The sequence below is a fragment of the Gymnoscopelus microlampas genome (assembly GCF_963454915.1).
Source record: "Gymnoscopelus microlampas genome assembly, chromosome: 12".
NCBI lineage: Eukaryota > Metazoa > Chordata > Actinopteri > Myctophiformes > Myctophidae > Gymnoscopelus > Gymnoscopelus microlampas.
The window spans coordinates 42,739,137-42,751,836 of record NC_139949.1 but is presented as its reverse complement, the minus strand read 5'-3'; the positions used below and the strand labels follow the sequence as shown (position 1 = coordinate 42,751,836).

Sequence of the window (12,700 nt, the reverse complement as noted above, 5' to 3'; positions counted from 1 at the left end):
GGTGGGGCCTAAACGTTGCATTCTACCTGAGATGCAGTCACATCAGTCAGCAATGCATGAACCTGAGACTGGACATTATCAGTGGAATCTAGTTGGAAAACAAAATTACACCAGTTACACTGTGAGACCAAAGTCCAAGTTATCTCTACTTTTGGTAGCAATGGGGCATTTCATGGAAATAAAAAAAGAAATGACACGCACAATAACCTAAATTAAAACATTCTAACATGAAGATCTGAGTAATTTAAAACCTCTTCTGAAAATTCAAGTCCACCCAAATGTTTTGGATCAAGTTGTGTTTATTTATATGGGAACCTTTAGCAGGTCAGCACTGGACTTAAACCAAACCCACTCCTTTGTTTTAACTCACACTTACAAATCAAAGTTCACTAGATCAGCTTTAAGAGAGAAGACAAATATTCAGGATTCTGTTCCTTTATTGGCAAGTACAGATTTTGAGTCGTGTTTGAATGGAAGCTGCCACACGTCACTGAAGCGAAATAGTACTCACTGTTAAATACAAGTCACACAATCTCAATCTAACAGATGGAACTGACATCTGCTCTGTGAATTATAAAGCAACAATAACAAGTCAGTTAACACCAGACTGTAAAACCATCTAACCTAGTCAGAAAAACCCCAACCTACGCAACAGACAGACAGCATTGTCAACAGCATACAGTGTTAAACTTAGTGGTAATTCCTTTGTGAGTACAGTGTTTGAAATTAAAATCAGGTCCAACACAAAAAAAAAAGAGTTGTACACATTTAAGATCACCATTCATGCGACCTCCCTTCTCTAGCCTCCATCTAAAACAACCCTGGCCTGCATGCTCTCTTTTAAACCCGGGGAAGCAACATTAGATGGATATCAGAGTACACTAGCACTATTTGATTAGGGACGTGCAATTTGTGTTATTTCTCACTCACCCAGAGTACCTTCAACCTCAATTTGACAGTGATTCCCTAACCTCCATTTTAGATGGTGTGTGTGTGTGTGTGTGTGTGTGTGTGTGTGTGTGTGTGTGTGTGTGTGTGTGTGTGTGTGTGTGTGTGTGTGTGTGTGTGTGTGTGTGTGTGTGTGTGTGTTAGTTAGTTTGTATGCAAATTAAATTACATTTGCAGTGTACAGTGACAAATTACTTTGACATGGCAATTGACTATTACATTTTGATTTCCACAAAATATCTCACCATCATCACAACCTCGTTGCCATGTTGAGTGAAAGGGCAGGGCAATATGCAATCCCATAGATTTGTTAAAAGAAACAAAACAAAGCAAATTAACCCTAAACCAAACCAAACACAAATATATTAATGATTTTTGGCATTCCTTAACACTCCCATACTGGCACCCAAAAATATGTCCTCAATATGTTTTAGCAGGTGATACATAGAGCAAGACAGAGAAGGAAATAGAGTGGTTTGTACTATGTACATGCATGCAATAAAGTACGGGATGTTTACGCAATTGAAAACTGTTGGATCATATAGCTAAACCATATACACAGAAGAGCTGTAATGTGCTGAATATGGCCCAGTCTGCTGTAATACATTCCAGTTGTGAAACACGTGTGTACTTGCAAAGCAATATCCCAGTTCCTTTTTCAGTAGTGACCACAGTTCATATGTTTGAATCCTAAACAGATATTATTTGTAATATTTATAAAAGTTGCCTATTTCATCATATAGATTTGTGTATGGTACATTTCGAATTCCATAGGTTACAGTCTTTCTGTGATGTGGTGAACCTTGTTTTTTATTTTTTACCGTAACACTAGTAAAACATAATTGATACACTGACTATAGGCTCTTGATGTGAGATTCTGACAAATTCAGTCAGTTTGACTACATGTCCACAAAGTTGCTGTGATCTTTGTACTAGGGATGGGCATTATTAGTTGACAAATCCATTTGTCGACTCGGGCGTGATGTTGACTCGCCGATATCAATATTTATTGAGTTTTTTTGTTTTTTTTTACAACGGAGAAAATATCCATGATTTTGTTGCTCATGACAAGGCAAATAACATAACTATGTCTGTGTTATTATTTCACACACACACACTTCAGCTTGCAATTAGTGACGGCTTTATGTTCCCAAACATGTCGTGTGGACTGGCTGCATGCAATCCACTGGTTTCCCATTTCCACCTCAGCTGCCTCGAAGAAAAATAAAGAGCAACAAAGTTCAGCTCTGCATTAAACTGACCCAGTGCTTTGGTACACGGTGGAAATTAGTATTTGATATGGATAATATGATAGAGTGCTTGCACGAACATCGTTCTGTCATTTCTGATGAGACTTATTCTCACTTTTTGTTTGGTCACGGTAGTTATCTCATTATAGTTACGTGCAGTTAATGCTCTGTGTTTGGGGGGGGGGGGGTGGCGATGATGTCACGACTAGTCGATTAGACTTCTTGTTCATCGTCGACCACAAACAAAATGAAAATGCCCATCCCAACTTTGTACAGACGTTGAACTGTTTATTTGGCCAACGTTTATATTTAAAAGGGATTTATTCCATTTCACAATTTGTTTTATACCTGGGACATTAGATGATTTGGACCACAAACGAAGAGGGGAAAGCCGTCAATTCAGGTTTGTTACTTTGTTTGTTTGTTTTTTCAAGAATAATGGAACCACTGGAAAAATGTTTTCATATAAATATAAGAGTATAAGCCTGCATTCAGCAAAACAAATAATTTGAATTACTGGCTTCGGACATAAAACGTCCGTAGACTAACGAATGGACCAACTCTACTTTTTACACCCACCCTTCATTTGTGGTTGTAAAAAGTCTAAAAACAGGTTAAATGTAATTTTAAATGTTAAATGTTAAATGTAAAAGTCTGAAGTTTGGTTTGGCCATTTGAATGTAAATGTCAGCATTACACAGGGTGGTGGCTGGTCAATATTAGAACCAAATCATTTATCGTTATTAAACTTAACTGTAAGCAATGTAGTAATGCAGCAGGTTGGCCGAGGAACTACCATAAAACAATACTTTTGTTTACTTGTCTTCCTATTTAAAAAAAATAAAAAATAAAATAGAAATAAAAATAAAATGGAAATCAAAGAATCATCATCATCATCATCATCATCACCACAAATCATTAAAAGCCTCCGGGAGTACCGTGTTGCCACTCAGTCAAAATTAACACAAATAACTCTGATTATTTCAGCACAGTGAGGGCAAATAATGTTGTTTACTTATTATTAGTATAGGCTACTGTATTATTATAGGCGATGCAAATGTTTCAGACAAGGTGGCTCATCTGTTTTGAAAATAACCCAAAACAAATCAAAGCACCATGAACAATATTCTATGGCCAAATAAAATAAAACAAAGGAGCAAGATCATTCCATCCTTTTAAATGATGTGTGGTGACGTTCAGGAGAGGATGAGATGGGCATGTATACAACAACCTGTTTCTCATTTACTGCTCGTCCTTTCAACTATGATATGTAAAGCATTCCATGCATTTTGGACTTGTCAAAAGGTTTTTTTGGGAGGGGGATAAGATAAAGGTAGTGGCTTTAGACAACTCACAGTATATTGGAAATAGGTTCTTCATGATCTTTTGGTATGCAGGAGAAGACATGACGTGTGCACACACACATTGGGGGATCCGAGTAAAGTGGCTGTGTAATGTTACCCTCATATGAATGCCAACAGTACATAGATAATTACAAGAGTGGAGATGCAGAGAGTGGGAGAGAGGGAAGCGACAGTGGTGGTAATGCTAAAGGGGTTCAACACAAATCCAAAGTGGGAATAGAAAACAAATTCAGAACAAGGCACAGAATTTTCTGCAAATGGTTGAATAAAACAAAATTTGTACCAGCAGTATAGGGAGGTGTCAAATGGTGAAGCTCTCTACAGTGATTTCTGGCACCCAAACCCCCCCCCCCCCCCCCCCATTCCCAACACAGCCCCATTCTCAACGTACCAATCCCCCCGTACCCCCCCCCACCCCCCCACCCCACCCCACCGCAAGACATGACCACTTCTTGACCAATTCCTAACACCCCCCCCCCCCCCCCCATTTTTTTTATTGTACATCAAACCTTCCATCTACAGCTGCAGGCTAGTCTAAATTCAGCTCGGATCCTCGCCTCTCTTTACACCCAACCGTTTTTCTCTATCTACTGACCCTTCTACTCTCACCAAAAAAATAATCACTAAGTGCCCTCAAATCCCTGGTTCCACCCTCTAAACCCTAACCCCCAGCCCCCAAAACAGCTCTGTGTCCCAAAGAGGACACTTTGGTGTGAGGGGTCCTGTTTTGATTAGATGTAATACTCTTTCTTTTCTTCTGAACTGGTGTGTCCGCCCTCTGCGTTGATGATGGCTGTGTCTGCATCCGCTGCGTCATCAGCGCCTTTGGCTTCATGTGTGAAGTAGGTACCTGAGGGTGACAATGGACACGGTCAAAACTGGTAAAACATTGGCCAAATTGTCAAATAATATAAGAAAGATTAGAAAATATTCCATATAAGTGAGCTTGCAGATCTGCTATTTTCACAATATCTGTGGAACCGAGTCAACACATCAGGGTCATACTCTTGATTTAGTCTGTACTTTGTTCATACCAATTACCAAGATTGCCATTTTAATAACCTGTTTGTCAGCTATAGATTCAGCTGCCACTTTAAAAAAAAAAACTAAAAAGTACCAACTACTGTTAATTCAACCCCATGGATGAATAATATAATTCACTGTATGGAAAGAAAACAACAAAGGTGGGACGTGGGTTAAAAAAAGACCAAAATGCAAGTTACCTTAGACATGTTCACTGTAAGTTCACTTACACGAGCAAAATTGAAGATGCCATCTAAATCCATGACATTCAGTATAGGAAATGGATGTTGGTCATACGGCCTTTGCATGAAAGCAAGTTAAATAAATATAGAAATAAGCAAAAAAGGCCTTCTACCTTTGTGTCTTGCAAAGTAGCGTCCTAAAACGATGAGTAGACACAGCATGGCAAACACGACCACTGCCACCACGCCACCAATGACTGCATGATCTACTGTTCTGGGGGCGCCCTCCCCAGCCCTGGAATCTGAAACAAACACACAAACAAACAGTGTCACTTCAATTACGGCATGGCTCACTGTTCTGGGGGCTCCCTGTCCAGCCCTGGAATCTAAATCGATCAAACAAACAAACTTTACCTGTCCATTTAAGGGAAAGTGGGCTTTGATGAACATTCAATACATGTACAAGAATTCAATCAATTGAACATGATCTCATGTAAACATGCCGGATTTAGCAAGGAGCTCATTTCCATCCATAGTCCCCCCCACACACACACACACATACACACACACACACACACACACACACACACACACACACACACACACACACACACACACACACACACACACACACACACACACACACACACACACACACACACACACACACACACACACACACACACACAAACACACACACACACACACAGAGTTGTGAATGGTTTCTACTTCATTGTGTCAGGACAAGCACTGCTCCTCAGAGAGAATGCTCGACTACCTATGCTTGTTAAAATGTAGACAGAGTGTGCCGCGCAGTTAGAAGAGTTTAAGGCGTGTGTCTAGGCGCTGCTTCGAACTAAAGAACACAGCGGGCCTCAGAGGCTGCTGGACATAATGATATGTGAAAGCTATTGATCAAGTGTAGGGATCCATGACAAACCAAAGATAATGTCCATTTGTGAAGCGGATTGATTGTTCACGGCACAAAGAAGCACTATTCTTTCATCAATGGCTTCCACTACGCTTGGGAAATGAAAGTGAAAGTGTCTCAGGACGTTGGTGGCGGTTGGGGTGAGCAGTCACAAAGTACATTGTTACATTGAGATGTAAAACTCAGTTCATGCACATTTACAGCCATTTCGCAAGTTTTCAAATGTCTAAAATGTATAAAAATAAATTGAAAATAGCCAATAATATATATTGGCTGAAGTGGTTAATGTATGTTTTGTAACAATAATCCAAAACTACAAAGTAACTAGTAACTAAAATTGTAAAAAAAAATTAGTGGAGTTAAAGTACAATATTTGCTTCTGAGATGTAGTGAAGTAGAAGTAACATTATTGAAAATTGGAAATACTCCAGTAAAGTAATACCTAAAAATTGCACTTAAGTACAGTACCTGAGTACATGTACTTAGTTACTTTCCACCACTGCAAATCCCACACCACAGGTGCATTTCGGCACACACTGTATAAAGTGTGTGCAATATAATGCAATATATTGATTCTGATTGGTCAATCACTGAATTCAGCGTAACAGACCGCTGTCTAATCAAAGGCTCAGAGCGCCACCTGCTGCGCTGCTTGATTTTTGCCGTACCAAACATGGCAGCCATAAACAAACACACAATGTTGTTTACAGCAAAACATTGCTTTCAAGAATGTTTTTGAAAACATAAGTGAGAAATAGACAATGCAGTAACCGAAAATGTATTCTATTTGATCAACACTTCCTGTGGTTTTCCGAGGCGACACGTTGTACTGGACGCACCATGACCTGGCATAAATTAATGGAATACTCATTAACATGAAATGAAACCTGAAAAAAAAAAGAGTGTCTTCTAAAGAAATAGACACAAAGTCAAAGCTGTTTACAAACACGTTTATCTGTATTTTCCCCAGTTTGTTTCATTTTGTTTAGTATTTCTCTGTGAGAAATGTAACACTCTGCAATGCTTCAGTTATTTTGATTTTCGTTTCTTTACCAATCTTATAATTTGTTTACATTATTAGTAGGGTGGGCATAATAAGCTTCGGCTTCAGCCCTCACCTTTTCGGTCTATGAACAATGTCTTGTATTCTATGCTGTAATGTATATGTTTTTCTGAATGACCGAGATGAAATAAACTAACTAACTAACTAACTAACTAAACTAAACTAACTAAACCTTCGTTGTTGCTTTTGGGGTGAATTTATTCATTTCTTTATCAAGTCGCCGTGTAATAAGCAGGATAATTGACGGCAAGTCGGTCATTGTTGAGAAATAAACTCCTTCAGGATGATAAAACCCCTCAGATTTTTCAAACATAGCAGATCTACAGCGTGGCATGAAGTGACACGCAATTAGATGAATGCAGGAGATACATGCATCTAGTAATAAATGCATTTATTATGACTCACTGTACACTTGCCATTACTGTCGACAATTTTCCAAACTGTACTGTGGTTTGTTTCAGGAAGCCATTCGGAGTCTGTTCATTTCAGTACGGTATGAAATTCCATTTGCAAATACTTGTGAAGTGTGTGAGAGAGGTACAGTAATACAACACAAAATTCATCGCCCGTTTCTTTTCTTTTTTTACACAAGTTATGCTATTGTTGCAAAATGCAGAATGAATTTCATATTGTGGATTGATTTGTAAACTCAAGCTGGAAATAGTCCCAGGAAAGCTTCATTTACAAATAAAAATCAAACATCCATGACTTAACTGTGCAATGATGTTCAGGCAAACATCGACTCCATTACTCTGGTAAGTTCTGTAAAATTGTAATGAATTTGGTGAAAATGTTAATTTAAAAAAAATGGTCCTTTAACAGCCATATATACCGCAGCACCTTAATTTGTCGAATTTAACGGTGATAGTACACATAAGACTAGAGAAGACTGAACTGCCGCCAGATGTTTGCAGTCTGTTCACGTCAGTCCCTCAGCCCCACAGACACCATATAGTTTTACACTACAATCTCCTGCATTCATCTCAAGCTTAAATCCTTAAAGGGAAGGATTTCCTGTGTGAGATCCAGGAAACAAAGGCGGCAGGACACAATTTATTAGAGGATAGCAGAGAGAGAGAGAGAGAGAGAGAGAGTTGTCAACCATCTCCATCGGGCGGGTCAGAGGTGAGATGCTGACGGGATGGAGGTTCGGGTGGGGCGGGGCAGGGCGACGCTACCTGTCAAACTCAAACAATCGTTACTTGATAGACCAAATAGGTTATTTTTACATCAGAATGTCTTCCTCGGTGGCGGGCAGATTCTGTTAAAGTGAGCAAAACTCCCTCTCTGACATCCAATTCTCTGCCTCTTGACAGGCAGGCAAAGATGTGCTTTAACCCATTAAGACCTGGAACTGTGTCATTTTTAGATTTGAGCTAAAAAGCATTATTTTACACTTTGGGCTATTCAAAAATAGCAGATATACAAGCTCAGAGTGCCGCGCTATGAGCTTGTAGATCTGCTATTTTTCTTAAATCGTGAAAATGTGTGCAAATCTTTGAATATGTATTATTTTAAAGCGAACATTTTTAACTCAAATCTTTGCTTCTGGGGGGTCCCTGGAACAAAATATTTTGATGGGGGTCCGCGGCCAAATACATATCATTTTGGGGGTCCTTGACATGAAAAAGATTGAGCACCACTGATATAGAAATAAACATACGTTTTTCAGAATACTGTTGAGATTTAGGAGACATGTACAGTAGAATCGGCGTCAGGTCTCAATGGGTTAAAACACACAATCCTATTAGGATGGTAATATGGACTATGGCTACGCCCGTCCACCGTGGCTGACCAGAAGGGTGGGTGGGTGGGTGGGTGGGTGCGTGTGCGCACCAGGTGGGGGTTGCATGAAAATGTCAGCGAATTTATCTTGCCTCTCTGTATATCAAACTAGCCCTGCTGTAACTCATCTTCCACTGCGAGAGGAGCAAGTTAACGGGGGCCGGGAGGAGGCGGTGGTGGGGGGGGGGGGGGGGGGGGGGGGTTGATAATGTGTAGACAGGCAGGGAATGAGAGAGCAGCAACACTAATTTAGCAGCTAGGCTGACGCCAGGTCACTCTCAACGATTGCGCGCGTTTGACACTAATTAGCAGGAGCTGCTGGACTAAGCTGTGAACACCGACTGTTCTGAAGCCGTACTCTGTGACCCTGAGCTGAAACCCAACTGGACTCCTTGTTCCCTCGGCCTGTCCTCGGCTGAATGATTGTGGAGAAAATAGCCACACACAACACAACGCTGACAACAATCTGGACTAATCTATCTATCTATCTATCAATCTACATATACGTATTGTATACATAGGTTTGATTGATTGAATATTTTATTAGGCAAAAATGTAAAACAGCACAGTTAGATTTAAAATACTTTGTCTAAAAGGTCCGTTCAAAAAAGTCCTTTCGGTCTTGTTTCCATTGAGGTCCTTGGTATTCAATTCATAGTCACAATATGGACTATAATGCCATAGTGGAGGCAGAAGTGGAAGCTTCATACAACCCAAATGCCTGATGAAGACCTAGAAGGTCGAAACGTTGCAAAAATAAAAAGTGAGTTTCTTGGAGCTTGAGAACAGTGTGCGGACTTCCTTCTTTTTTCCCCCTTTGTTTCCCTAGCTTCATACAACCACCATCCAACTACAGTGAAACGTATGGATATATACAGTATCAAGTCAAACGTTATTTGTGAAGCACATTTAAAGCAACCATCCATGGTTGACCAAAGTGCTGTACAAGTTAAACATTACACAGATAAAAGGCAAAACCAGGTTACAGTATCGGCTTGGCCTAGTGCTTTGTCGGCAGGGTCGTGGGGGTGGCAGACCTTGTGGTCAGTGGGTACTGTATCTACCCCAGGACATTTTTCACATTTGTCAATTAAATGCATCACTCTGGTGCACGTGTTGTGAGCTTGAAGATCTGCTATTTTCAAACAATGCTGAAAAAAGGTAAAAAAAATGTCAAACTCATATTTTCAGATGGGGGTCCACACCAAGGGCGTATCGTCATGGAGGCCCGTCTATAAAACTCTGCTCCCCCAGGGGAAAGAAAAACAAAAAAATCTACATAACAACATTAGCACCCCTCACCCTATTCTGTTGTTGCCAACCACAGAAATTCGTCTTTGTTTTCAAATCGGGCTTATTTGCATTCGGCCGAATTGTTAATGGGTGGCCATTAAAAACCGGTTTCCCCGTCAAACCGGTTCTCTTGCCAGGCACCAGCGGCTGCTGGTGGGGGGCCAGTGGGGCCACAACCAGCAGCGCCCACCACAACACCAGACCCGCCACCACCAGCAACCATCTCCACGGCCAGCAGCACCATAAGTGCGCCCCTGCTCCCCGGATTCCAGCGGCGCAGTTGCGCCTACAGACCTCTCTGCTATCGACGAGCCAGCAACTCAACCCAAACTAAGCCGCTTCCCAACTATACTTGCATATTGTGTTTTATTCACGTTTCTCTCGCTTGCATTAACGCTGATGGTAATTCTCAATAGACTGTCACTTATCAGCCATCGTTGCGCGAGCCCCCACCCGCCCCCCACATTCTATTAAATTTAGTTTTGACTTGACGAAATGCTCTTATTTTGAAGTCCACCAACCGAAGTCAAAGGTTTACTTTCATCTGACTTGACGAAAGTGCCTGAAAATGACTTACACAAACGTCAGTGCTGCCATTTTGAATCTGGCTCAAGGAACAGGTTTTCAAACGGAAGGCTTTTTAAGCTGTTGCTTCATTAAAACATTTTCACAAGCAAAACAAAAACAAACTTGTCACATAACAGTTTTTTCTTAATTGGGATCTATATGAGGCAATGCAATATGTTGGAGATATGCTTCTGTCAAAATTCAATAAACAAACGTTTAAAAAAGGAAATTCACACGCCGTCTAGTAATTCATTTTCAATGAAAGGTGAGCGAGCACTGTGCGACTGCCGCGATGACACGGTCGTGTCTCACGCACACGTCTGTGCCAAAGTTAAATAGATGCGCAGGTAAAGAGGGGTTGAATGAGATGAACTTGAAACAAGCAATTAACCTACCGGAGCGTGAAGTGATATTTGTGATATGCTGGCTTACAGGGGGGAGACAGAGTGGGGAGACCATCCATATTGTTAACTTTTGCAACAATAGCATGTTCATATAGATAACGATATGATAATGGGGGAAAAAATCTGTTCATTATGAGACTATGGCGGGCCGCCACAGTATAGTTAATTCATGGGAAAGACTGTGATGGGCTCAGGGAGGTAGAGAGCGGCTGCTTAGGGAAAGGAAGGTTCCCAGTTCCATTCCGGGCTCCCCCAGAGTTAAGTGTCCTTGAGCAAGACACTGAGAATCCCTAATTGCTCCCAATGTGCAGGTCAGTGCCTTGTGCCGTTTCCACCGCCGTTGATGGGTGAACGTAATGCACTTTGGATAAAGGTGCTGTATAAATGCACCATTTAAGGTCATAATGGAATGTGCATTCGTTTTTTTTAATGATAGTAAAGTAGGCTGACAGGAAATGGGGAGAGAGAGATGGGGGGTGACACGCAGCAAAGGTCGTCGATCAGGAATCGAACCTGCGACGCACTGTCAGGATGGTATATGCCTGGACCGCTAGGCCAGCGGGTGCAGGAATGTGCATTAGTGTCTTTATACAGTATGCACCTACGTCATGAACTACCTCGAGCCAATTGGTCGAGCCATGAACTCCTGAGGTCAAACTTGGTTAAACTCGCGTTGGCAATTCGCATGGACTGAAAGCAGTAATAAGCCATTTCTGGCTGAATTAAATAATCAAATGCACTTTGTTGTTGTTGTAGGGGTATTTGTCACTATTTGCAAATATTATGTAAAATGGTCCTCTGCATTTAACTCATCCTAACTAAGGGGTCACATACTATGTGAGCCACAGAGACTGGTCAGATAACAGCTGCACAGTGTACTGTAAACCGCTTGAAGCATTCACTATGTCAGTGAGAGTGCAGTGCAGTAAGTGAGTTATTACCAATTATTCTCTCAGCTGTTGAAACCCACTTCTGTTCTTATCTTACTGAGTAAAACCTGAGGGGGACCTATTATGTTTTTACTTATTTTATACCATATTTTATATGGTATCTGGTCATCTGCTCTGCCCACATCGCCTCTAAACGGTTTTCAGCCATCTAAAAAAGGAAGTTGACCAAGTCAAAAGTTGTCTTTAAGTATAAGATACACAAGGAGTTTTTTGTTTGTGTTTGTTTGCTTTAAACTGTGAATCATGTAAAGCTACTCTAGTGGGGTCCCAGAATAAAATATAATACCTGGAAATTAGTGTTCAATAGGCCTCCTTTAAAATGACATGGGTCATTGTTTTGGCAATCAAGGCCATACTGGACATCTAAGGCAAGCTAATTTTCTTGATTGCCTTTCACTGGATGCCACTGCTGCAGAGAGTGAACTCACCCTACCCTGCACATCAAAATGAGCAGTTTGAAGTGCACACTTCCACTTTAAGTGATAAACTCGGTACTAAGAGCTGGAAGAGAGGAGGAAAAACAGAGAAATACGCTACTTGAGAAAAAAAAAACATACTGTCAAATGATTTAATCTCTGTTAAATCAGTAACACTGGCTGACATAAGAGAGAAAGAGTGACCTATTATTATTGTCATTATTGTCTCCGCCAGGCCGAAAGGCATGGCGAGAGAGTATGTTTTACCCCCCGTCCGTCCGTCCGTCCGTCCGTGTGTCCTGTCCGTCCGTCCTTTACCACCTAATCTCCGGCACCGTTGGCCCGGCCGCTGTGTAACTGTGCACACACACTCCCTGGATGCCAAGTCAGAACCTCTGGCCCAAATGTTTCAGATTGGCCTGTTATAGCGCCACCAGGAGGCCGTTTTGGGCAAAACACATTTATTGATACTACTCCTTCAGATTTTGTCCAAACATCACACAAATCGGTACACAGTATCTCTA

At 41.1% G+C, this 12,700-nt stretch overlaps 1 protein-coding gene across 2 annotated transcripts in view; it reads right to left on the bottom strand.

The window, feature by feature from the left end:
- Positions 1-4,073: 4,073 nt before the first annotated feature.
- The window catches only part of LOC311057949 (cell adhesion molecule 1-like), a 420,049-nt gene continuing 411,422 nt past the window's right edge, over positions 4,074-12,700 (bottom strand). For both annotated transcript variants that reach the window (XM_084075164.1, XM_084075165.1), the window contains 2 exons: positions 4,941-5,069; positions 4,074-4,412 (listed from right to left, as the gene is read on the bottom strand). In XM_084075164.1, the coding sequence (XP_083931290.1) occupies positions 4,294-4,412; positions 4,941-5,069 (248 nt within the window). In that variant the 3' untranslated portion in view covers positions 4,074-4,293. The remainder of the gene's footprint in view (positions 4,413-4,940; positions 5,070-12,700) is intronic.